At 40.5% G+C, this 27,983-nt stretch overlaps 1 protein-coding gene across 4 annotated transcripts in view; it reads right to left on the reverse strand.

The window, feature by feature from the left end:
* Positions 1 to 7,138: 7,138 nt before the first annotated feature.
* The window catches only part of PDGFD (platelet derived growth factor D), a 143,767-nt gene continuing 122,922 nt past the window's right edge, over positions 7,139 to 27,983 (reverse strand). For all 4 annotated transcript variants that reach the window (XM_042023804.1, XM_042023802.1, XM_042023803.1 and 1 more), the window contains 2 exons: positions 21,954 to 22,168; positions 7,139 to 10,673 (listed from right to left, as the gene is read on the reverse strand). In XM_042023804.1, coding sequence (XP_041879738.1) covers positions 10,539 to 10,673; positions 21,954 to 22,168 — 350 coding nt within the window. In that variant the 3' untranslated portion in view covers positions 7,139 to 10,538. The remainder of the gene's footprint in view (positions 10,674 to 21,953; positions 22,169 to 27,983) is intronic.

The raw sequence follows: 27,983 nt of genomic DNA on the forward strand, positions 1-27,983 counted from the left end.
AGAGAACTTTGCAGTGATCTGTCATTTATTTTTAGTTTCAACAGATTTTAGTGTGAAAAAATGGATGATGTAATCGGTTTAGTTGGCAAACAGTGCCTTGGTCTAGGCAGTGTGAATAAACAGCATTGTGTTAGTAATTTTCTTCAACGAGGAAAATGGTTTATTTGCAATGCAATAGTGTGATTGTGCTTGAATTTACCTTACTCTCTACAGAGCATGCCAACATATCTGCAGTCTGGTCTTATAAATGCAACCTCAAGACCATATCTAACAAATATAACTTCATTTAACACGGTATTCCAGTTCAGGCCTGTGTAGCAATAGCATGTAAAACCACTGTTTTAGAAGGAAAAGGTGGGGAATGGTTACACAATCAAGTAGGAACAGTTAATCTAGATGACCTTTATTCAAAGCCCAGGGAGAGGTGTGTTTAGTCACCAGTGACAACTCAGTCCAATTATTCAGCTTTCCATCTACAAACATGTCTACTGGGACCAGCCTTCAACCTTCACCACAAAGACTTAGTAACCCTTTGTATAACCTTGTATGAGCTGCTCTTCCCATGCCTCACAAGTCCCTACTTCTTGTGGTACCACCTGCTTAATAGCCATATGCATTAGGAACTGAAGCTGTGTGGATGCTAAAAGGCAGGAGCAGAGGAATTTTCCAGCTGCTGAAGCATTTTGTGAAGTTTTCCTTTCTCATGCTTTAGCTGAGAAACAGTGGAAGACAGTTCTGTAAACTAACTCTCTATCTCACACCTGCACTGACTTGTTTTGGTTCACTAGGAAAATATTTTGGAAATGGGTGTTATGCCGTTCAGCCAATCCCTCTGTGAGGCGGATGGTCAAGCATTCAATGGTTTTATGCCACCCTTGCGAACAAAGCTGAATTATATAATTAAATATAGCCCCTTCTGGCCTTTGAACCCAATCCTGGACTTGTGTAGTTTCTCGCCATCCCTGGGGACAACAGCAACAAAGCTGTAGAAGTTGTACTGAACTGAGTTTTGGGTGACCTTGACAAGGGAGCGCTTCTTCCTCTCTGTTCTTCCCTGACCTGGTTTAGATATTTGTGTTATGGTCAGGGAAGCTTCCCTGCATGGATTTGATTCTCTCCTGTGACTGTCAGAGGATGAAAGGCCAGGCCAGAGATGTCTTACCAGACATCTTAACAATGCTAAGTTTCTGGGCCAAAGACCCTGTTAATTATCCAGTGCTAACAACTGATAAGCAATATACAATCATGCTATTGAAGCAAAGAGTCTCAAAGCCAGACTAATCTTGCTGCTTTTAGAGGAAAGAAGGCTTATATTCATTATTCATCCTCTATATGTCTTTTCCCATTCTGTCAAGACTGCTGTAGTACATACTGGATAACTTCTTTGAGGTTCCCTCTCTCCGTAGGTGTGGTCCTATGAACCTGAGACAAATTATCACCTTATATGAAAATGATAGTACTAAAGGGTTTTCTAGGAGTTACAGCTCAAGGTGATGATGCTTGCAAGTGAAATGAGGTGAGGATGTTCATGCTTTCATAAAGTTCACAATTTCCCTAAGATCTACAGGCTTGCTGTATCTTGGAACAGTAAGACCTCAGGGTTCTTCTAACAGATATCTGAGGTCAACATCAATGCCTAATTCAAAGACCTTGGCAGAGGAATATGTAGCATTTCCTCTTTTCTCGTGCACTGAATTTCTCTATCAAAGGCACATTTCTTTGATGTCTTGTAGGTTTAAACACCCAAAAGACAAAGCATAGCTGTTGGCAATCTTTCAAGGCTTGCGCAGAAAAGCCAGACTGCAAAATTCACAAAAAGAAATTCAGCTGAAGAGTTTCAATGAACTACAACTAACAACCTTCAGTAAGCGTGCTGAGCAGACATCTCAGGATTTCTTGTGTGAACAATGGAAGCCTGGAAGAGAAGGCTGGAAGCAAAATGAGACTGTCTTGCAGAGTACTCATATTAAAAGCCCTCAGTGATTTTCAAAGAAAGAAAATTACCTGTAGTGTAAGAATATTTCTCTTTGCCTGCTGATGAATTTCATCCTGGTGGGGGATTTGAACTTTTTCTGCTTATTTTTAAATGTAGAGTTCTGGAATATTTTATATATTTGTATATGAAAAAAATTATTTATATACATGTGTGGCTATATTTATATACATGTGTAGCTATACTTATACATACACAGATATAGTCCCAAGATGTATTTGATCAGAGAATTGTTGCATTTTTTTATTGAACTGAGGAGGAGCAGCTCCTTGGAACAAGACACAGTTAAAGAAATTACTCTGGAAACTTCCTGAGACCAGAAAAATCACTACAAATTAAGAGTAATTTATCATACAGTATTGTATAGCAAGTTTCTCAGTTATTTGGTACCCTATCAGGTGCTCTACATGCAGGAAAGTTCATAAGGTCCTTTGCAGTTTTCAAGGACCACCCAGATAATTTTTTTTTCCTGGAGCATGCAGCCTCCGTAAATTTTCTCTGAGTTAAAGGCTTTAGCATGGTCTTTTAAAATTTCCAGCATTTATCTACAGGCAACTTTTTACCTGTTTTATGCTGCATGTAACTGTATGGTTCACACAGGTTTTATAAAGAGTAAATAACAATATTGTGAGTCAGCCTTCACTTCGATAGGCTAAAAAAATGTCAGGTTGATTCTTTGGTCAAAGCAGTTGTCGAGTGTTTACTTGCATGTCCCTGAAGGTTGATGTCATAGGGGACCAGACATTGGAGTTTGTGTAATGTCAATCTGGTTTAGTGTCAGGATGCAGTGGAAAAGGCAGGAGGTGTCAGTGGGAGGAACAGTTTCACTTAGGAGATGCCTCACAAACATGGTTTATAGGCTGGTTATCACTTTCAGCTGGGTTATTACTTTGCCAGCCTATAGCCACTGTTGATTATTCAGTAGGGTCTTACATGAATATTCAACATGGTGTTTTGGAAACTAAAGCAAACTTCTGCCTTTAAACATGTCAGCCACAAGAAAACTCCCTCAGCACACACCCACAAATCATTCTAAACATACTGTGGTTTTTTTAATGTATAGATTTGGGTGTCCATGGGAGCTCTGGTCTATTCAAGGAGTGCCCTTTGGTCTCTGTTTTTCAATAAGCACTTTTTTGAGGGGTAAAGAACAGCAGCTTGGTATTTGATGAAAGTTGCATAGCTTCTTAAAATGCTTGTCAGACAGAAGAAATTATATACTCAGATAAAATAAAAAGCTTTTGATGCTGGCCATAGCTCATTGCAATCAGCTATGATATTAAAATGCACGGACTAGTTTTAATTTGCTCCTTGAATTAGCTTTATGTAGAAGGACTTTTCAAGGGATACTGCCATTTTGATTATTAAAATTGCTGACTTGTTCACTGCTGAAGATTTCAGGTATGCTGTAGCTGCATTTCCCAGTGAAACTAATTTGCTTACCTTTTCTTGTCAGGGTCTTAATTTGGACCCAAGTGTCTTTATTTTAATTGAAAAAAACAATTAGTCTTCTTCATGCAAGCCTACATGGCTTATCTTCATTTAATAATCAGTCATGTAATCGGTGTTCAGATGCAGTTTAACTGAAAATTTCAGTGTTTTGCCTATGTGAGGTTATTTGAATCTGAAAGTGCAGCTTCCTATAACGCAATCAATCCCTTGAGGGCACACAAATCCTTGCCTGACCTTTTGAAATAAATTAGCAACAGAATCCAAGGGTTGGTATTTTGATGTAAAGGTTGTAATGAATGCCATCTGTCGGGTATCAGAACAGTTTAATGAAGGCCTCTTACATCAGGTGCTCTACAAGTTCAGGAAGATGCTCTGGGGGCTCTGCTCTGAGCTGCATCCAACCTGTATATTCTGGCAAAGCTGGACAATTTGCTTTCCTATGCCTTAATGAGAGAATCTATCTGAAAGCTGTAAAATACTGCAGTCTCCAGTCTTTCCACAATGTATGAGGGATCCCTGGGGTGGCCTACTGAACAGTGTTAGTAGCTCCTGAGTCTGGCAGCAAGACGGAGGCTCATGCAATTGTCCTCCCATGATGGTTCTTGCACCCCTGGCAGTGACCACTCCTCCCTCTGTGGGGTGATGGGGTATCCCACATCCCTGAGACTCTCCAGAACAGCCCCGAGTGAGTGTGTTGGGGTCTCCATTGTTCTGGTGAGGTGACTGGGGCTCCCTCCTGTGCCATGTATCCCTCTGCTCTGTCTCGTGCATGGGAAGAAGCCTTTAGTCACGTAAGCTAAACAATTGTTACAGTACCTTGGGGGAAAAAATCCTCTGACATGGATGTCTGGCCCTTCTCCTCACACCACCTAAGATATGTGATACTGTTGGATATATGTGGCAGGGAGAAAGGCCTGGTCGTCATAGACTGAAGAGTCTTCCATGAGCCACAGCCCTCAGTGGAGCTCCAAGAGTTTGTCAGGCTTTTCTCTGTCTCCGCAGAATTTGCCAAAACTAATGCCTCACTCTTCCTCTACACAAAGTCGAGTAAAAAGTGCTGAGTCTCCATCCTTGATGAAATTCAAAACTCAAGTGGAGAGGACTGAGAACTGCTGTAGTGCTGTAGGATGACCCTGCTTTGAACAGAGGACTGGACAAGACCATTTCCAGAGATCCCTTCCCACCTCAGTCCATCTGGGATTCTTCAATGTAAAATGGTCTCCCATTTTGGGGGAGGGAATCTTCTTTCTTCCCATAATACACACAAGTGGAAATCCAGTATTACCAAACCAAATGAATTTGTTTATTCTTTGACAAAAAGTGATGACAATGGGAGCACACAGAAAGATTTGACAGAATCGCACTGATATGAAGGGTGGTTCTCCAGACCACCTTCATCTCAAGAAAGGGTAAACTGATTTCAGACTGAGCTGAGAGAGCTCATTTCAGTGTATCCCGTACTTGAGATGATATTCTCCAAACTCAGAACAAAAAGGTTAAGAAGTCTGCTCTTCTTATTTTCCTAAGGAAATGCAATGAATAAAAGTTAAGGGTTTTTTTATTATGTCAAAGAATTTGACTGTTTATGTCAAAATCTTTGAGGGTATCCTGTCCTTTTTATCCTGTTTGCTTTGTATTAGTTCTGAAACTGAAATTCTTTCAACTGAACCAGAAATCTTTGTCAGCTTGAAATTGGAGCATCAAATACACTTACTGTTATTACATAACTATTTCCATTTTTATTAAAGCATGTCTGTGCCACAGCAAGTTTCTATAAGCAATACATAAATGAGGTTTTGAAACTCAGTTTCAAAAATCAGGTTATATAAACTCAGCTTTGAAATATACAATTTTTTGCTGCAAGAATTTCAGACCGTCTTAAGTCAAATCAATTTTAGAAGACAGACTGAACCTAGAATATCTCCCTCCTACTAGTCATGGCAGAACATTTGCTGGTTTGGAAATTCCATCTCTAGGAGAAGTATTTGGAACTAGATGATCTTTAAGGTCCCTTCTAACCCAAGCCATTCTATGATTCTTTGAAAAGGAATGGAAAATTGAATTTGCGCTTTGAACACTTAAAGCAGATCTTCATGGCCTGCCAATGAATGACCAAATAAACTATGAATGTGATGTATTTTAGCATATTTGACCAAGACTGTCAATAAACAAAGTTAAAGCTCCTAGAATGAGAGACAAGAATGCTAATTTCTAAATTTTCATTATCTGCTGCACTGGAGTCCCTGGGAGACTAAGTACAAATTTGACATCTGCAGAATTTACATTACAGCAGTGTGTATGGGCAATGTACTCTGGACAAGAGCAAGAGAAATCTTAACTGAATTTGCAGGGAAGTATTTTTACAGTTGTTACAGATCTTAAAATCAACTAGAAGCAGATTCTGTGTTCTTCAAAAAGGAGAAGATGAATGTTTAAAAAACCCACAATTTTTAGAAAAAGGTAATGGTGAGTTTCTGAATGACCTTGGGAACCACATACTTTTACAATGAAGAGACACAGAGCTGCTTTCAAAGTTTCAGACTTACTAAAGCTTTCACTCACACACTCCTTGTCCTGTGAGCATAAGGACAAACTGGTGTTAGCTAGCCATTAGTTACAGAGGTGTGTAGCAATGCCAGCTGGGAGGAGCTTTATGCCATCCTTGAACATTTAGCAGTTGCTGAGCTGCTGTCTATGTAGTGTATTCAGTGCATTTCCAAAAGGCAAAAAGTATCTCCTCTACCCATTAACTATGGCCCTGCTCACTGTACTCAAGAGAAATGATTCCTTTGTTAGAAAATGTCTCTTCTGACTGCCTTTAAAAAAAAGGAAAAAATATATAGTAATATTTTTCTCTGAGTAACAAGGACCAAACCAAGGGGGATAAATACGCTCATCTGAATGGCTGACTGTTCCAGATCAGTGGCATTACTGTACAGAAAAAGGTGCTCATGCATGAGGAAAGACTACAAAGCTGGGTTCCCAGACTACTGTATGTTATCTGTATTTCTCTTATCAGACAGGACATCTAGCTCTTGAATAATCAGTTAGGGAAAAACTTCATATTCCTATTCAGTCCAAGGTCCAGTGAAGGCCTAAGGCAGCTTCAGCTTAACACAAGAACCTTAAATTGAAAGTAGTTACCAAAGCTATTAAGGTTATTATTTGCTACAACGCAGCAAAATTTGCTTCTGGCAAAGCTGGAGGAAATGCCCAAACTTAGAAGCACAGCTCAAATTTGCCCACCTTGAGAGGCCTTAGGCTCCTTCAGCTGCCCTGCACACATTGGATGCTTAGCTCTGCCCTCGCTCAGGTGAGATGCAGAGTTTCTGCAGCAGCTTCCTTTGGCAGTAAGGAGCAGCTATAGCAAGTGAGGACAGCTCTCCTGGAGCCAAGCCAAGCCTGCAGGGGCTGAGATCAGCACCAAATATGGGGGGATGCCCTAATCCAGCTCTTAGACATGCTGTGCTGCTTCCCACTGCTGCTGCTCCACAAGGCAGCTGTCAGCTCTGCCAGCTCAGGGGTTCAAACTCCATTATCCCAAAACTGCACTTTGGTCCTTCCCTGATGCTCCTGGGAATGACTGCTAAAATTCAAAAGGAGACCTTGTGAATATGGATGGTGTCATGTTGTGGAAATGTCTTTCAGCAAACAACAGCTTTTCTTCATCCAAATTATGAATAATCAGAGTACTTTCTTTCAAAAGCAGTATTTATTTTTTCATCAAGATAAGACACATTACATACTGCATAAAGTAAAAAGTACTGCTAGGAAAGCTGCATTTACTGAGATAACAAAAAAATATACATAAATTGCACTTGAGAAAGTAGGCTTTATCCCAGAAGAATATAGTAAACAAAAAGCTGATGAGTGGTTTGAAATTAGGACTCTTTCTGAATTGCCAATGAAAATGTATTTATTTTGGGGTGTTCCAGTTCCACCAATAAAACTGAACCAGATTCATTTTTTTAAAAGCTTTGCTCTTTAAGTTAAAAGTGTGTAAACAATGTAACAACTATACGTGGACAAAAGAGGGGAAAAAAAATGGAGATACACCTTTGCAATTTCTGCTAATAAACAAAATGGAAAAATTTTGCTGATATTTGGATTCACCAGGGCCATTGAAGCTCGGGGCTTGGGTTTTGTGGAGTTTTTCTTAGTCCACATGTGTGCTATCATCCCCACACTGCCACACGAAGCCCATCCTCCTGCACTGGCTGGGAGCATGGTGTCTGTATGGCAGCAGGAAGCAGTGAATGGTTGCATTCATTAGTAAGTGTCCCAGGAGTAATACTTTAAACTTTGTGACAAGCTTAGCTTATATTTAAGAAGGTAAACCCATCATTAAGCAAGAGGATGTTTTTCACTTTGCATCTGAATTTTTCTGCTGGACCCCGGCATCCACTGCTGCCATTAACTAACTCAGCTAGCTGAATTCTCAGCTGTTCAGACTTTAAAAGGAGTATCCATACTATTTACCTTTGTGTATCGCACTTAGATGTCCAAATCAGATTTAGAATTTTTCTATATAGTCAAAAGACAGAAAAGAAAGCTCCCAAACTGGGTGCTTTCAACCTTTGGACTAAGGCACACTATGGGAGAGCCTCTCCCAATTGCCTCTAGGGGTAACTCGGGCTCCCAGACAAGGCTGAATGCCCTCGATCAGGAGGCAAAAGCACCCCTCACAACACGTGGCTGTTGGGGAGGGACCAGGCGAGCAGGCAGTGCTGCATGGCACACCCCTGGTGCAGCACTGCCTGCTGCACAGTTCCCTCGTCGGGTGGGAATTAAAGGACCATTTAGAGCACAAAGCCTTGTGAAACTTGTGTATCCTGCAACCAACACCAGCTAGGAAGTCAGAGTGCTTAGGGAGGATTCAGTCAGAGATATACAAAGAGTGTGCTGTTTCAAAAACAAGCCATACTGCCAAGGTCTTGCATGCAAATTTCTTCCAAACTTAGCTAAAAATTATGGAAGGGCTGGGTCAATCTTGTTATTAAGCTAGAGACAGAAAAAGAATGAGATGTTCTTTAAACAGTCCTGAACTACAAAATGAAGGTGGTAATCTTTGGTTACAGGGTTGTTCTTTTAATGTGAATTGCTTTGAAAAATGATGAATCACTTCCTGAGTAAGCATTCAGGAGCATTTTTAAATAGACATCTGGGAGCCAGAGAGGAAAAATTAATATAAATAATAAAACCCCCACACTTTCTGAATCTCCAAGGTTAAAGTACAGGAAAGAAAGTAACACATTTCTAAGGGATCTTTCAGCAAAGTTTTGCTAAAATGATAAAAAAGTACTTGAAAAATACTTGAGCTAATGAAGAGAGAAAATAAGAACATTAGGGTGCTTTTGTAACAAACCTGTAGAGTACTAAAACATACTGGTTTGAAGGCCTTGTATTATTTTATTTTACAGAACACGCCATTTTCCACTAATTATAATTATTATTGTCAACCTACTTCACTCTTTCAGAGAGACAGAAAGACAAGAGCCAACACAGACAAGATGATTCAATGCAGCCTATGTCTACTATAAAACATAAAACCTCAGTCATTAAATGTGCCACCCTATTCCCTCTGTTACATTCATGATCAAAACTCCAAATTTCTTTGCCAGACTTAAATTTGCCTGTTCTTTTACATTTTTGGAGCAGCATTTGAAAATCCTTAAAGCTAATTTGGAAAGATTTTTTTTTCTTTTTCAGCTAGAGCACTTCTGTAATAGTTTAAAAGGCATAGGAAGCTATGCTGTAGCTTTTAAAGTGCTAATTTTATTATGAGGTGGTATATAGTAGTATTCTTCTGGAAGTTAATAAATGATGCACACCTTCCATGACTGACAGACATTGCTTAATGAGTTAATATGCTTCAGCAAAATGCAATTTAAAAAAAGAAATTCACTGTCAACAGTTTAACCATGGCAATACACAGAGCTGGAATGAGACAACTAACCTCCAATAACTAAGATTAATGCATATATGACAAAGTTATAATAATCCATATTTAAAACAAACAAATAAAGAAACCCCAAACCAAATAATGATAATTAAATCTCAAACACAGTTTTGTTTTCCAGTAACACAACTGCAAAACAAATCAATATTTTCAACAAACAAGTGCCCTATTTCATCTCCACCACAGGAAAACACGGCACTCCTCGAACTGCTGCGAGGAGGATCCAAGCAGAGGGCTCTCGCCCCTCTTGTGTAGAGGGGGCTCCTCTTGGGCAACTGTGCGGCCACTCTGGGCAAGGGGCAGGAATCCAGATCAGGTAGATAGTGACCAAAATCAGTTCCAGCCTGCAGGTATTTACCTGGGGGCCTGGCAGGAGCCCCCTCTTGCAGAAGCACCTGGGTGATGGCTCCCATGGAGCCACCACAGCAAAAGTACCAGCCTCTGCACCCCACTACCACCCTCAGTATCCTGGCTTCTGCAAAGCATCTACTAATTTCAGCACATGATTTGGTAGAGTGTGAACACTGAGATTTGACTTTACTGATGCGTTATTTCATGTAGTGAAAACTATCTGCATTCTATCTCACTCTGTTGGGCCAGAATGCTGGAAAGTTCCCTCTGAGAGTGGGGCAAACCATTTTGCACTCATACAGGCTCAAATTCTCCCTTCATTTATACCCACCAGAAAACCCTACCTACCATCAGGAGAGCTGAGGAGGTAGAAATGGCAGCAGAATTTGAGTGTAGGAACTGGTGAGTGAAAAACAAACACAACTCTATTTCACTGCCAGCTACCACAAATACCTACACACCTGGTATTTATATTCAGGTGGACACTGTGTACCTAAGGGCTGCAATTGAGCTTTTAAAATCTCAACCCTCAGAATCTAGCTACAGATAACCACAATCCTAAAACCTTGGATGCTGATACATAAATGTATGATATACCTGTTTAGTTGCCATGGCACTAATCAGCACAGCAATGATTTTTGCTAATTGCAAAGGCAGGCTAGTAGCGAATTTCAAATGATTAGTGAGTAAAGGTCCTCAGAGCAATCCTGCTTGAAAGTAAATGTCCAGTAAGATGAAATTAGTGTGTCTGGCTTTTTCTTTTCTTTCTTTGTTTTTCCTTTTTTATCGGGGTGGTCTTGAACTGCAGACACAATCACAACGCTCATGGTGATCCAGTTGTATATCTACCAAGGACATGTTGTTCCTGATTCTGCCTCTTCTTCTGGTATGCCCAGCCTCAGGGACAAATTTCAGCACCTGGGAGGATCAACAAAAACACAATGAATTAGAAAACGCTGTTGGAGATCTGAGGAGATATGAGTGTTGGGACCCCAAGGGCAACAACGGCCCTTAATGGCCCTGACCAGCATTAATTTGGACACAGTTTTGTTTTATTTCCAGCTTTTTCTTTGCACCCTTTGACATCCTGCTGTACTGTTTGTCCTGGCGCTTGGACAGACTGTATTATTTCCTACATCAGGTATCTTTATATCTTGCAGTTTCCTAACTATGTCCAAAATTGCTCCTTTGCATGCGAATTATCCAGCATGTTTCCTTTGGCTCATCTTTGCAGTCCCATACATATTTGAAGCATCCTGTCCCTCCTCTTCCTTGTGCATTATTTCTCCTCTAAAGAACAAGGAACACTTTTCTATGCAATTTGAAATTTCTGAAGCACGTATCACTAGAATTGGTCCAAAAATTAAATACTTGTGGAGGCAGAAGGAGATGAAGGAGCTTGCACAAAATATGTGTCAGATCCCTCTGAGCTTCTGTGGAATCTGAGTTTTGTTGGCTTAAAAATCTCTGGCTCAACCTAAATGATTTCTGAAGAATTTACTGTGAATAATGTCAAACAAACAAGCAAACAAAATTACTTCCTAGGGAAGTATACATTGTACAAGATGCTTTTGAAAACAATGCTATCTAGGCAAGGTGATCTTGAGACCTGGAGGAAGGCGGCTGTAGGTTGTAAAGAATATGAGAAAGAGGCAATAAACACAAGATCCAACAACAACAAAAAAATCCTATTTGGGTATAGTAAAAAAATACTGAGAGTGGTTAGACACTGGAGCAGGTTGTCCAGAAAGGCTGCAGAAACCCTCAACACAGTCAAAATAAACAGGATGAGACCCTGAGCAACCTCATCTAACTTCAACATTTTTCCTGTTTTTATGGGAGATTGGAGACCCTCAGAGACGTCTTCCAACCCATATCATTATATGAATCTGATTCCCTGAAAACGATCCTGTATCTTCCCAAATCTCACAGCACATTGGCCAGAAAGAGATGGTAATTGTCAGACTTGTGTACATGGAGAATCTGAAACTGGTTTGCTCAAGACTATGCCACACATTAGTAGAAACACTACCAGTGCCAGTATACAGTCCTTTCCATTTAGAAATTTACTGACAGGGAGCAGGACACAGAGATAGCAAGGCTGCAGCTGCACAGCTGCAGAAGCACGTGGGTTGGTTCTGCGCAGTGCGGCCTCAAGCGCTTGAGTCCAGAAACCACACACCAGTAAGACATTAGAGCTAACAGGTCTCACCTCCTGGCAGGCTGATGTGACTCATGCTAGCTTGGCCAAGTGACTGCTAGATCAGCTGGATTTCTCTTGCTTGTTCCAGGATGGAGAGATGTCTGTTAAGTGCACGACCTCCCAAAGCCAGTGGCCAACTGGCAAGTGGGACCTAAACCTCTGAAACAAACACCTCAACCACCAAAGCACCCACATTTCTCCTCTAACAGATCATACTGATTTATAAGTAACAGGTCGCTCTGTTACTCAACAAACCTTTTTTTTTTTAAAGTACTTTCTGATGTTGTAACACCATACAAGAGTTGAGATGGTTTTGGAAAGGACAGGGAATAAGAGACTATGTGCCAGATCAACAGCGTGTGAGCATTTTCAACAGAATTAGAAAGTCCCAAAACTTAAGTGTGAAGCACTTGCCAAAGGATAACCAGAGATGCTGTACACGGTGGGTGGGGAAGGGCAGGCAGGTTAGCAGCTCTCAGGACGAGCCCATTTGTTCTCTGCCATTAAGGCCTTGACGCTAGAAAAGTAATGGAATGTAACAAAAGTGGTGAGCACTGAACGCAGTCTATTATTTTGTTCTCCCTTTTGTGATGGAATTTATATTTTGCCTATGTAATACTGAGAGTAAGGACTGTGCCTAAGCAAGGTCCTTCATGCTGCTGTACTGTGTTTGGAAAATACAATTACTTTGTCCTGTTAGAAATGCAGAAACATGTAATTATTTTTTTAAAGCAACAAAAATATAGTGTCTCTGAATTGATTTCAAACACTGGCTGCATCCACATATGCAATAAATCCTGATGGACACTAGGAAAATTTGCTGTACCACACTGTAGTCCCAAGCACAAAAGGACTGAACCTAATCATATTGCTGCAATTATTACAGAGATAAAAATAGACCACATCTTCAAAGATTTTTTTTAAAGAAAACTTACTTTTAAAATCAAGCACAGATGCTGACGCTGAACCCATGATAAATTCTTTATTTAAAGAAGTCTTTCAGCAAAATCTGACAAATCCAGATGACTGGCATTTTGCAAGATCATGGGTAGGTAGATCTGATTTTTCCAGCTGAGAGCAAATCAAAGTATGCAAGGGGATGTGTACTGTATTTAAGTTAACAGACCATCTGACAGCTTGGGGACTTTCCCTGTGTTTTTTATAAGGAAGCATGAACACAGTATATAGGCTTTGCTGATAAGAAAATGAACTGTCAGGCAGTTCCCCAGACAAGACAGGAAAACAGTGATTGAACACATCTGAAATTATCAAATCATAGAATCATTTAGGCGGGAAAAGACCTCTGAGATCATTGGGTCCAACCATTATCCCAGCACTGCCAAGTCAACCACTGACTTCTGTCCTGTAATGCCACATCCCACATGCTTTTTGAATACGTCCAGGAAAACAGAGACTCCCATTTCCCTGGGCAGCCTATTTCAATGTTTGACCACCCTTGCAGTGAAGAAAATTTCCCTTATATCCAATCTAAACCTCCCCTGGTACAACTTGAGGCTATGTTCTCTTGTTCTGCCACCTGTTATCTGGGAGAAGAGGCCAACCTCCACCTGGCTACACCCTCCTTTCAGGCAGTCAGAGAGAGAGCAATAAGGTCCCCCACTGAGCCTCCTTTTCTCCAGGCTAAACACCCCCAGCTCCCTCAGCTGCTCCTCACAGGACTTGTGCTCCAGACCCTTCCCCAGCTCCGCTGCCCTTCTCTGGACACGCTCCAGCCCCTCAATGTCTTTCTGGCAGTGAGGGGCCCAGAACTGAACACAGGATTGGAGGTGTGGCCTCAGCAGTGCCGAGTACAGGGGGACGGTCACTGCCCTGGTCCTGCTGGCCACACCACTGCTGATCCAGGCCAGGATGCCATTGGCCTTCGTGCCCACCTGGGCACAGCTGGATCATGTTCGGCTGCTACAGACCAGCACCCACAGGTCCTTTTCCACCAGGCAGTTTTCCAGCCTGTGGCACTGCCTGGGTTGTTGTGACCCAAGTTTAGGACCCAGAACTTGGCATTGTTGGTTGAACCTCACACAATTCGTCTCAGATCCAACCTGTCCAAATCCCTCTGCAGAGCTACTTTAATAGCTGATCACAGAACTGATATTCAAAGCTCTCTGTCTTACTTCTGCCTAACAGTTTTGTTTTCATCTAAGTACAAGGGAATCTGGAAGTAAGGCCATTTCTGGTGACCGCAGTTGATGGAAGACAACCCTTTATTCTGCAAATAGCTGCTGTTTATTCCATGGACAGGTCCTTAAAGCTGAGGATCTACTGAATTAATGAGAATAGTTCAAATAAATTCTGTTTAGGGCATTTTATCACTCCTTTTTTGATGGGATCAGTAGCTGTAAGAAAATATGCATATGACAGGTCCAGAATGCTCAAAAGGTTGTTTTTTTTTTTTTTTTTGTGGGTGAAAAAGAACAACCTTGTAGTTTTCAAATTAAAGTATCAATGTCTGTCACTTCTCATCAAATTGCAGTGCCTCAGCTATTCAGATCATTGCCTCACAAAGAGCACGTAACTACAGTCATACCCCTCTCATCAAACACCGAGTAAATTATGGTCATAAAACTATTAAAACAATTAAAATAAAATCAAGACAGATTATTTTGCTTCTGAGCTGGATTTGGTGCTTATAGGTAATACAAAAAAAAAGTGCAATAGGGCATTTTCTGTGTGGAGAGCCCCACAGGAGCACACAATATGCTGGATGGCATTTTAATTTCTAGATATGCCTGAGCATCTGAGAAGTTTCAAGGTGAGATGACTGTAGCCACTGCATCACTTTCCTTGGGGACAGTGTTGTAGGAAATATAAAGAAAACGCTTACATGCATTTCCTTGCCAGCAATCTTGCTCATTGATCATGTATTGAATTTGGATGCCAGCTTCTGAAACCCTCTTTAAACCAGAGAGCAAAGCCATTACAAAAGCCAGGATCTGGAAGTTGAAGCCAGAAAAACTTCAAGTGGAATTAGGGCACACTTATTTAAGTGAGGCCCACTCACCACCTGGACAGCCCTCCAAGGAACTGTGGGGTTTCCAGCCTGTTTGAGGACTGCCTTTCCAGGAGGTGTACAGTACCAATTTGGGTTGTGCTCTGGGGGCAGCAGGTGCTCTCCAGTGGCCTGTGGAGCACAGGGGGTCAGGGCTGATGGCCCCTATCACCTCAGCAAAAATTAAGAACACCTCAACATCAGGGGCTGAGGAGAGCAGAGTGGCAATGACTGCCAGGAAGAGGACCCAGCTGGAGATAATCTGTTCACCCTGCTCCATACATGGCATGTCTCCAGTAGAAGCTGCAATAAAGTAGTGACTATAGAGAATGATTCACCTGAAACACCCACCTCTGGTGGTGCTAGCTCTGGGGACTAAGAAAGGAGCCCAAAGCTTGGACTCACAGTGTTAGATGGGTAGAGCCAGATTGAGGTGAAGCATCCCTTCAGCATTTGCTGATGATCCTAGCCAGGTATCACTGACCCTTGGAGTCAGGCAACATTTAGCCATGACAGTACATGATGGCTGATTTCTGTTTTATTGAAAAGCAAAGAGTGATACCAAACCCAGTCAAAACTTAAAAAAGGTCTCCCACAGGCATTTCTGACTTATCATTTACTTATTAGTAACAATAGTGAAATTGTTTTCTGAATTCTTGACCAGTATTTTGAGCACCAATAGAAAAATAAAGTCCCACTCAAAAATCAGCTTTTTTTTTTTTCTTTTTGATTAGCTTAAGAAAGCTACAGAATATCAATAACATGACTATGGCTTACCCAATTCTAATTAGCTTCACATTCTTGTGACAGAGGATGGTGAGCAACTCTGGATGCTATTTTAGATACTGAAATTTGTACTCTGCAGAACTTATTTTAAAATTCTGCTAAACAGCATTATCTAATCTCCTTCTGCACATCTAAAAATAACACCATTCTAGCATGCAAACCAAATTATATTTGTCTGAGATTCATGAAAGAGGAAGCATCAAAAGTGCAAAAGATTCAACACAGATCCAAGTTCTGATAGACATAAAAAAATCTTACTCCGCAATTTTTGAAAGTTATCTAATCCAAAGGTCACACACAATTTAGCTGTGCTCTGAGTCTAAGAAGCCAAGCATTATGGGAATGTGGTTCATAATTTAGCACAAGGACCTTTACTCTACTAGGAACACAGCCTAAACCAATGACATAGACCCAAAGATGTATTCTTTATTACCAGAGATAATACCCAGGGTATCAGGGACAAGAAAAAAGAGTTGGCTTGATGATCAGCAGCAGCAGGCAAACTAAGGGATCATTGAATATAAATGGGATTATTGTTTCTATTTTTTTTTATTTTTATGCATAAAAAACACCTGGTTTTAATACAACAAACATGGGAAAAGATTAACTGGCTCAAAACTCAAGTACCTCAAGTATTTACTAAAGCTATGATATTTTTGACATATGTGACATCAACAAGACCCTCACTTTTGCTGATCTTGTCAGGAATTAGGTGTGCATTATGACACAGCTATTGTTTTATCACTGACTAGATACAGATGTTCCTCCTTCACAAACTGCTTCTCTGTCCTGACATGTATCACAGGATGTCTCACTTGCTTAACTTCCACATGTCAACCCAAGAACTTTCACCTTCATCTAGTTAAAAATGAACCTTTTTTTTCTCACTGCACTTCTGCGCTCTCTCTGCTCATCCCGTGACCTAGCAGTCATTTCTGACTCATTCTGTTTCCTTGTACTTGCATTCCAAATAAATCCCATTGCTGCTTCTTGTACAATATTCCATGAATTAATTCTTTTGTCAGGCTAATTCTGTGCCTTTATTACCATAACAACCTTTTATCTCCTTTATACATGTACTATCAACTCCAGGACATACAACAGCAGACCATACTCCTTGAACACTGCTTTGATGATTCCAGCTCTTTTTAATCCCTTAGCAAATTCCCTTTGTCGTGTCAGCATCATTTGGATCATTTTTTGACCAGTTATCTTATGTTTCCCTGTGTAAGGACAGGATGAGAATTATTGTCTGCTCTCTCAAGTGCCTCCTTAAGGTTTGCTTCTCATTTCTCTGAAAAATAAAAGAAAAAAAGGAAAAAAGCCCGCACAGCATCGAATTGTGTTAGTTAAATTTCTTAACTCCATTGCAGTAACTCTGTCTTCTTGAAGTTCCATGCCACTTTTTTATTTTCTGTTGTGCTCCTGTGTTCTTTTCTCTTGTATAATATTCTCTCAGTCTTGTTTTCCCTTTGCAATGTTGGGTTCAGTTGAAGCTGTTTCTATGCCCCAGCAACTTGTGCCAAGATATGGTATTGTGTGCTCTGGGGTACCTACTGCCTCTCTCAAGGCAACCAGAGGTTATGAAATTGCCACCCTAACACTAATCAAAACTTTGAGAATTAACTGAATGTATGTCCTGTGAAGGCATCAGACAAGCTCCAATCAACATCAAACTTGAATGGAGACATAATGCTTCAAAAAGGGGTGGGATGGGGGGTGGGGAAGAAGCACCTTATAGACAGTGAAAAACACATCAGTCCTTACAGGAGAGACAAATAAGTAGGTAAAAGATGCAATCAGCTTGATAGCTGATTTTTTTTCTTTTTTTCTTATATGCCCTTTAGCTGTGCAGCTCAGCACTGCGTTTGCGGAGGTTTACACATTCTGACAAATTCTGGTTGCTACCTTAAGAGCACTTATTCCCCACGGAAACTCATTTCACATCTCATCAGTTACAGCAATGAGATGGGAAAACCGATTTCTTGTTTCTCTGAGGTATGTGCATGCTGGCTAGATAGCACAGCCACAGCCGAACTGAGTCCTGGTCTGAGTTCCCCACACCTTCTCTGTGCTGAGTAATCTCCAGGTTTAGAGCCTGTGCCTCTTTAATGAACAGTTCCAGGCATTTTAAAGGAAATTAGCTGCAGTGGGAAACACACTTTTATTTCAGGTCTCCTTTAAAAAGTCAGACAGCAGTAGGGCTGAGCATTTGTATCACCTACGGCAGACTATGCCTTAGAGACGTTCTCAGACACTGCCAGGACTTGGCCTGTTTGGTTTGAAGGGTTTGTGACACTATGTGGTAAGTCATGAGTATTTGTCCAGAGTATTTGCTCTGCTCTAAAGCAAACCCAGAAGCCACAGAAAACCACAGAGCATTGCAAGACTCCTGCAAGAAAAAAAAAAAAAACCCACCAATAAAACTGTTTACCCAAATTATGACCCCATTCATTTCTGAAAACTGCTGAGTATTTTGGTAAAGTCATGGCAAACTTCCAGGCCATAAAGAAGACCAGAGAGCTCATGATTAACATCTCCCAGGGCAATAAAGAAAAAGCTACCCCTTTCTGTGGCATTCTCATGTTCGCATTTTCCCTGCTGTTGCATCACTTCTTATAGTTGGACATGACAGAAAAGAGCTGTACATTCCATTCAGGGAACTGGAGCAGCAGTCTCAGCTTGGGAAAATTAAAGGCTATTAGTCCTGAGAGGCTAGGCTAGGAGGGAGCGCTCAGTGATTACAGTGAGAGGCTTTGAACAGGAACTAAGAGGGAACTAAAAAGCATTAAGAGCACACGGAGAAGATAACCTTGAAATCTCTCTGGACTAGAATCCTCTCTTTCAAGAAAAACCCTGGACTTTAAGGTCCCCACAGCTACCAACATGCAGCTACTCCAGCACTTGCTACCAAGCCAAAAAGGAGCCTATTGCTTTTGTAAAATTTGCCTGCCTGTCTTTCTCACCCAGAAATACTCAGTAGCTCAGAAATGCCAGGGAACTTTTAAGTGATCTCCAGAGACATTTTTACTTTTGAGGACACGCATATCCATGTGCAAGACACAAAGCTCTTGCAGGTTCAGGAGCTCAGTAGATGAAGCTCCAGGATGGAGGTTAGGCAAAATCAGTCTGGCAAGAGAAAGGGTCTGGGGTCTGCAGGACTCAGTTTCAGTTATTCAAACACCTTCTTTGTGCCACTACTTAATATTTCCTTCTGGTGTCTTCTGTAAATCAAGTTAACTGGGACTTGTGGTTGAATCTGGCCTCTGTCTTCCTGCAGGAGAAGGCAGAGCTTTTTAACCAAATTAATGGTGCTGGGGATTTCATAAAGTGTGAAGCTCCATCCTTCGTTATGCAACTAAAGGCTCTTTGGCTAAGGTTAGTGGGTTTCAAATTGGCTTTTAAGAGAGCAAACTGGCTCCATGGTTCTAAAACTGGCATGTGGAGAGCCTCTGCTCAGTGCCTTTTCTACCTGGTATTTAAGTAAAATTAAAGTGTCAAAGGAGAACAAGAATGAAACTGATTAACTGTGCGTGGCTAATAATAATAATAAAGTGGAAAACATTTTGGACTAAAATTAATGGATACATCTTTAGTATGTCATACATGAATTTATCTGCATGACTTCCACTCATGTTAATGGGAGATACTTGGCTAAATACCTACTCAGTGAGCTGTTTATTCATCCCTAAGGGATGAAATTTAAATTTAAACTTACAAAGGCCATTTAATGTTAAAGCTGAAACACTGTCTTGAATTCAGATGGTTCTCAGAGAAGAAATGAGTAGGAAAATAAATTAGCAGTGATGTATAAGTGTGAATGTTGAATTTCCTGAATTTAGTGATTAATTTGGGGCAATTGTATGTCATGACATCCTGGTGCTGAGCAATATCTGGCTAGTTTGATATTCTGGTGTACCAGCACTACCTGTTTCCAAACACTTGAAAAAAGTAAGTGCTTGATAACATACTCATAATCAGCACTTTTCTTTCTAGCTGCTGTCAACAGTTGACTTAAATTCTGACACAGGTGTAAGTCAGGATTCCTTAGTTTACTCTTTACTTGAGTTCTTTCAGGAATCTTCTGAATTATGCACACGTCATATTTAAGTGTTGAAATTCCACACAGATTTACTGTGGAAAAAAACAATTCCTTTTTATAATTTTAAATTAGTTCCCTTTCAGTCTCCCTCTTGTTATTTTCTTAAGGAAAATATCATTTAGGAAGATCCAATTTTCCTTTAGCTACTATTCATTATTTTCTACCTTTCACTGTGTCCTCTCTTACTACCATTTTTTTTTCTAAATGAAATTATCCAAAACTTTTGACCCACCTTCCTTACAAATATTTTTGATCTATATCTTCCCCTACATCTCTCACGATGTATATTTGCTGCTTCTATTTATTTTTTCTAGTCCTGCCTTTGTCCTTTTAAGTACCAATGGTCAAAACCCAGGATAAGTCCCCCACGAATTTATCCTGACTATATTTGCTGTGTTATTACCCCTTCAGAAGACTGTCACTTATCTTTTTCTTATCACTGCGCTGAACAACTGTTTTCCTGAAGCTCTTCACAGTGATTCACTACTTAACCTTTGGCCCAATTTCCACCCCTCATTTTTCCCTCCTCCCCTCACACATCCAGTGTTATATGAATAAATAGTTGAGACCACTCATCCTAATGATTGCTGCTCTTCTAACCTGCATTTATAAGCAGTTACAAAGGCCTTCTGAAATTCCTCACAGCCTTTTCTGCTGTTCAAGTATGTTATGTCCTGTGCCACCTGACATTTTTGCCACCTCCCTGTGCACCTCCCTCCAGATTGAACACATGAAATAACAATCTGTGTACTGGGGGCACCCTCAGATAGCCCTTTCCCATTTAGAAAATTGCTCATCTCTTCCACCTCGTTGCTCTTTATCTCTTAACCAGCTTCTAATCCATGTCTGATCTTGTCTGGCTGACTGTTTGCTCTCTGCAGGAGGTGCCAGTCCTTTTAGCATTCTTGTACAATGTTGTGGTGCTGTATAAATATTTATTCATATATAAGGCATTCTGAGTTAATTTTATCAGCTCATAGTCATCTAGGTGCTTTATACCTATTAATATTTTTTCCAATTAACTTTTCTACCACTGAGATAAGGCTTTCTGCTCTGTAATTAGGGTCATTACTAGGGTCATCCCCTGCATCTTCTTTAAAATTAGAGAAAATATTATTCTCTAGTCCTAGCACGTGGAGTATGCTGTATTCTGCAGTTACATGTGAGAAAATATCTCTTACCTTTGAAAAGAGTAACCACACTGCTCACAGTGTGGGCAAGTTCTGACCTTCACCAACCCTCTGCTATTGCAGCCCCAGGGTCTCCCAAGACAATGCCTTAATGTTATGAGCCCACATCGCATCCAGGTTTAAAGTCCATAAAGTTCATTTTCCCTTGGGACTTAAGCCAAGTGGTAAATCAGGCTCTTATGAGAGATATGTGTCAGAAATAAGGTGGCATGGCATGCAGCTACCCTACCTTCTGACAACTGAAAGGCAACTACCAAGTAACTTCCCTAGATATGCTCACTTTAGGGGACACTGCTCATGTCTTGATCTGAAAAGACTGCATTAGAGGCAAGAACAAAAAATGCTCTTTCCTTGTGCTTTTCCTCCCTAAATGTGTTCTGAATGGATTAAAATAATGGGCATTGTTCCTATGCAAAAATTTTGCCTTCCTAAAAAATTGCTGAGTGGGAAAAAAGCTAAAGCTGAATGATTCAGCTGCCTCCTGTAAGTAATAAATCTGGAAGGGAAGAGAGTTTACAAGAGACTTAATTGTAATTTCCAAGTGTGAGCATAAGTTTAAAGCAAGAGGAAGTGAAGTCAAATAGCTCAAGGAACACATGTTCCAAAAAGTGTATTTCCAGTGGTATATACATTTACTCTGTATTTGTCCTTCACTGGGAAAAATCAGTCCAACATAAGGCTCATTCTTGCGACAAAGGTCACTAGGATGCTGTGGTGGCATCCACTCAGAGGTGGCAAAAGTTCTGTCCAATTTCTCCTAAATTAACTTACCCACAAATACCTGCCTACACCCCTTTCTCACACACACATAGCCAATTAACAAGCAGCACACGCAGGTCCGAGAAAAGACTTCAGAATCCGTGGAAGCAATACATACCCAAAAGGAGTAACAAAGAACAAATGAAAATACCTCATGATATTTTTTCACTGTTTTCCCTGACACGCAGGTGCAGGATTTCCAGTTCGGAGTCCCACAGCCGCAGTTTCCGCCACAGCGCTGGACAAGGAGGCAGCGGGGGAAAAAAACTACATTTGTCAGCTTCAGCTCCTCCCTTAAATTGACAGAGTAGTTCCTTGGAGTGCAGCTGTAACGTTTCACATCATCATTCAACCTGTCCAGGTCAACTGCAATGCAAAAGAAGTTTCATTAGTGAGGTTTGAGCGAGACATTCCTCTGGTTTATACTGCTCCCCAGGCAGTCAGTAACACAGAGTGATAGGGTGCTGATTGAAAAATATGTGAACCATAGCGGTGATTTCTGAACAAATAAACATAAACCTACCAATTTTAAATCATTACAGGTGGCCATCCAGGCTGTCATCCTTCTCCCACTGACTGCCATAGCAGAGATCACACTTACTATAAAGGTGAAGGGAAGGTTTGCAGTAAAATATTGGCCTGAAAGCTGAAGACTGGTCATTTTATTTGCTTTGTCACTCACCTGTTGGATCCTTGGGCAAGAGATTCCACCACTGCTACCCCCTCTTCCTTCCTTGGTTTATACCTGGCTTACTTAGATGCTAAGATCTATTTTGTTATTTTTAGCAAAAACAAGGACCTTCCTGTGGTCAGCAGAGAAACATTTTTGGGGAGTGATTCATCCCTTCCTTGCAAGATCACTTAGGACAGTCTGCATGACTTTCTTCCTCAAGTTGCCTGTCTGTATTGTTTATAAATAGAATTTAGATAACTCACTTTTAGATGGAGAAACCAATCTAAGCAATATTAATTTAATCTGGTAAAAGTTACTACAATAGGCATACAAATAAATACAATTAAAATTAATAGGTTTATTGAATGCCAGTAATTGGTTGATGTTTAAATGCCTAGTATCTGAGATGTGTCATGTAAACAACTAATAAAGCCAGCCATAAAAATAACATATAGACTATCAAATGTGAGTTTAAGTGCCGTTTCTAGCTTTAGCTTGTAATGCTAAAACAAAACAAAACCCCACTTTTATTTCCACAATTGTAACACAGACAAAAGTAACAAATTTAATGAGTTCTATTTCTACAGAAGTTTTTTTGATTTCTTTCTCCTTCCTTTTCTGTTTTTTTTCTTTCCTTAGGATTCTGTCTACCAACCAGGTGTTCAAAAGTTCAGTAATTCATTCAGGAGTGGGGGACGTGAACTTGTGCTGAGTTCGACTCCACACAGTATTTGCTAACAGAAGTATCAATAGGAAAATAGGGATGGCTCAAATGAGAACTGAGGTAACAGTCTAGTGTTTGTGAACATATCAGGTTTTAAGGGCTTGTTTAACAGATCAACATAACCTCTGGTTCTGAGAACACTTACACTTGTGCTTTAATACAAATATGTGAAAACTTACAACAAAGACACTTCATGCTTTCTGTGACTCAGATCTTGTCAACATGACAAAGTTAATTGTGGGAAAAGCTGTGATTTTTGAGTATCATGCACCCTTTACATTCTGACCTGGAGATATTCACAGGGCTGATATGCAAGTGGCAAGGGTGCATAAATTTTAGAAGTGCTATTATAGAAAATCGTAGCAGATCCACTTTCCTGGCAAGGTGTTATCTCAGTCAATGGGAATTTAGCAGATAAATTGCTATTTTATAGCAATTATGATACATTCCCCCATGAAATCTCAGTGGTTCTCTCCAGAGAGCTAGCACCTCTCCAAAAGAGGTATAGATCGTCCTCCTGCTATAAGCACAAAATCAATGAGGCTGGTGGTATACTCATGCACTGAGAGAAAAATACACTGCGAATGTCCTTAGCCAGGACTGACAAAGTCCAGGGTATATTGATTTCTTTGTTTTAACTGATGGTACTTTCTTCTCCACTGTCATTCTTCAAAGCCAGCTCTTCTCACTGCAGGCTTTCAGGCTAATTCCTTCCACAGGGAAGTGTTTCCCATGTTCCCACTCCTCTAAACCTTCTCATCAGGACCTTTGGCGTCAGCTTTTCTAACTGGTAAAGCAAAGCACTATCTGGCTTGTATTCATTTCAGCTGACTGATGTGAAGAAAAAATCTACTAAAGGAAGAAGAGGGCTGAAAATTTCCTGCCTTCATCATTAATGAGATTTCTTGAGGAGAAAGCCTGGATCATCCACACTCTGACACTGCAGCAATCCAGGGGAATGAATACTGATATGAGCAGGCTGCTATCAGGACAAACCGGCTATGGACTATGATGGCTTTTACTGATTAGAATAAAATACTCAAAGGCTTAATTCAGACTTTACTCATCTGAGGTAACACAGGAAACAAGGCTTCCAGTAAAAAACTGGTCAGTAAAGAGGCCCAGACACAGCTCACATGAACTGACATCTGTGTCCAGAAGACAGTTGGGGGACTGAACGAAATTTGCTCTATCACAGATGACACTTCCCCTCAGGCTCAACACTCCTTCTTCCTGCATGGAGCTGATACCTATTGGCACTGCTGTGTTATCACCACAGAAATGAGTCTTTGCAAGGGGACTTGAAGAGAGGGAAAGCACTAGCAAGGAAAGGACCTGGGTGGGGGAGCTTTCCTGCAGAGAGCAGACTATATCCATCACAATGTTACTCATTCTGGCCTCAGTACTTAACTACTCAATTCAAACAGCAAGGGTTGACCTTGCAAAAGGCTTTCACTGGGGGGAAGGCTTCGCTCACTGCCTTCAAATGCACAGTTTTGATGACCTTCCAAAGTCACTTTGCAGGGTCTCTTAGGCTGTAGCTGAGTCAGGGCTGTTGAGAGCTGCTGATTTGCTTGAAGCATAGGAGGGGATAACAAGATAATTAGCATAATTTTCTTTCTCTATGCAGTATGAAGAAATAAACCATTTATAATGAGGGCTCAAAACTTTCTCTGAATACGTTCTTCAGGAATTCTGAAATCAACCAGTAGCAGAATACATTTTATTTAGTGTATTTTTTTATATGCTGAACTATATTTGAAACACCTATAGAAGATTTTCCAATGGAAAATTGCATGAATTCTTGGTATCATACTCAAGGAATTCTGAGCTTGACTTACTATCAGTTTTTAGAACTGCCAAATCCCAGAGTTATCAGTTTAGATGTGAATTCTCTCCATTTTGTGTATGTCAGGGTATCAAAGTATCGGAGTCCAGGCTGAAATGGACTAGTACAATAGCAAAAAGGTCTTATTTTAGTGATGCTGAAAAATTAAAATAAGTAACTTCAAGCAGAGAAGAAAAGCCTAAATAAATATATTTAAGAGGTACACAAGTCATCCTCCATTAAAATTCATTTGGAGGAAAACACCTACACTCTTTTACTCTGCTCTGCAGAACTGCAGTTCTTGGTGGGATAAGGTGAGCACCCAGTGTATGCTGCGAACAACGTACTCTGTACTCTGCTAGCACCACACTGACACACAAGAACAGCTCCCATTGCCTAATTAAATCCTAAGCTCTAGATCATGGTTTACTGCCTCCTAACAAAAGAACACATTTTATTCTGAACAATCTTCTCTGCTGAAAGCTTCAATATGCATTTTTCCCTGTCTTTGGATTGTTTTACTGTCTGGAGCTAGTCCATTTCCTCATCCATATAACAATGAGATTTTACAGTACAGTCAGTTTCATGCATCACTTCACTGCTGTGACTTAAATGTAACCGAGCCTTGGTGTGATTGGTGTGAAATCCAGCTGCTTTACTTATCAAGGACTGAAACCACTGGAGTCCTTAATTTAAAACTAGAACTAAAAGGTTCTTTAGACTGGATGCAAATAATTCCCAAGTATTATTACAGAATGTCTGCATCAGAGACTCAGCTTAAAGGTAAAGCAGACATAAAAGAGATGCAATGGAGCACTAAGCTGGATACTTGGGGTCCAATGTTTACCCCTTCCTTCCCTGAAATCCTCTGCTTAAAACCATCCTCATTTCACATAGCTTGATGGCAAGTGTTTACCTTGAAGCATTGATCAAAATATTCTGCGATTCTGTGATCTTAATCAGAGGTAGGCACTGAAATCAAGAGACTGCAGCTAATGCCATGTTTTATTCAGAAAAAGGGAGGCCTTAAAGATTGAGGAGAAAATCTTTGCTGCTGGTAACTGATTAATTTTAAAAAGACAGGTGGTCTGTTAGGGTTGCTTTTAACACTTTATGTGTTCCAAACTTACACATGGTCCTAACACTATCTGAACATTTTACACTTTTTCATGCATCAGTCACAGAGCGGAGCTAAGGTGTAAGAGATGGCAGCCACCTTGCCATGGTATTCCTACACCACATGTCAAGGCCATCTACAAGCAAGGCACGGAGGATTTGGGCAGCTGCAGACTGGTCAGCCTAACCTTAGCCCATGATAAAATTAAGGGGTAAATCCAACTTGGAAGCAATGCCCAGGCACATAATTGACAAGGGGATGACTGGGAACATCCAGAACAGATTTAACAAAACCAACCTCAGAGTTTGCTATGATGAGACAACTGTCTTGCTGGATGAGGTGAAAGCAGCAGAGGCATTTGCTGATTTTTGACAGTGATCCATAGTATCCTTGCAGCCAAACTGCTGAGATATAATGGAATAGGTGGACTACAAATTCAATAGACAACTGGAATATTGGAGAGACTTGAGGAAAATGGTCAGCACTTCCAAGTACAACTGGAAACTGGCTATTATTTGTGTTCCCCACAGAGTAACGCTGGGGTGAATACTGCTAAAGATCTTCAGGTAGACTAGAGGTACTGCAGAAGCCATCAAAGACATTCAGAGCAGTGCTATAGCTGACTGAAGCCATGGTGTGGCTGAACTTGAGTTGGAAAATTCACAAAAAAGCTGGAGAGGGACTTTTTTACAAGGGCAAGTAGTGATAGGACAAGGGGATATTGCTTCATACTGAAAAAAGGTAAGTTTAGATTAAATATTAGGGGGAAATTCTTTACTGTGAGTGTGGTGAGACACTGGAAAAGGTTGTCCAGAGAGGTTGTGGATACCCCATCCCTGGAAGTGTTCTAGGTTGGATGAACAACCTAGACCAACCTGGTCTGGTGCAAAGTGTCTCTGTGGCAGGGCATTGGAACGACATGATCTCTAAGGTCCCTTCCAATTCAGACAATTCTATGATTCTGTGATCTCAACAACATAACAACGAATATTGGGATTACCAACATAATGATATCCTCACAATTATATGATAATAACACATGAAACATTATTTTCCTGTTGCATCTTCTACTGGTTAAATCATCTAAATGTGCTGACACTGATGAAAAAATTCTTCTCCATACCAAATTTTGACCAAACCCAGTGGCTTTTAGACTTCAACACATATGGCTGATGGTTTTGACTGTTCTACTGCACAGGGTAATGATATCACAATAAGCAATTTGTTGAATATACCTGGAAAATTGGAGAGCTATCTAAATCCTTCTCATGAGAGCTAAGAAGATCTTGCAATTTGCATTTACTGCAGAATCAGAGCACCAAGACAAACCTCCTCAATACAGCAACTATTATTTTAGAGGAACGAAAGAACAGAATTTCAGTGGGATTATAGTTGTTTTCATGGAACAAAGTGGAAAATATATAGGTCTATTATGGACTGGCAAACCGATTATCAGCTGTGGTACAGGTCAGGTAGCAAAAGCAGGCAAAACTATTGGACACAGCTTCACTGAAAGTAATGGAAAAAGAGCAGGTTATTCCAGTGATAAATAACATGCTACGTGCATTTTAAAAAAGGGTTTAATAAGAAAATCTTTCACTGCAGTGACCAACAATTACATTGCGTAACACACGAGGGAAAATCTCATTTGTCACAGAGGGGGAAGGTATGAATGTAGACTGGAATTAGATTGTAAAGTGAATGAATGTGTGCGCAGATTGCATGCAACAGACAACTGAGTTCCTAACTGAAGAATGGTGGGAGAAATATTCTGGGTTTTAAGCACAGGGAGTACTTTAAATTATCAGCTGTTTAAGAAGGTATTCCATGTACTTGAAA

The sequence above is a fragment of the Corvus kubaryi genome, unplaced genomic scaffold (genome assembly GCF_017639235.1).
Source record: "Corvus kubaryi isolate FWS band 111438036 unplaced genomic scaffold, C.kubaryi_AGA036_p1.0 37256, whole genome shotgun sequence".
Lineage (NCBI taxonomy): Eukaryota > Metazoa > Chordata > Aves > Passeriformes > Corvidae > Corvus > Corvus kubaryi.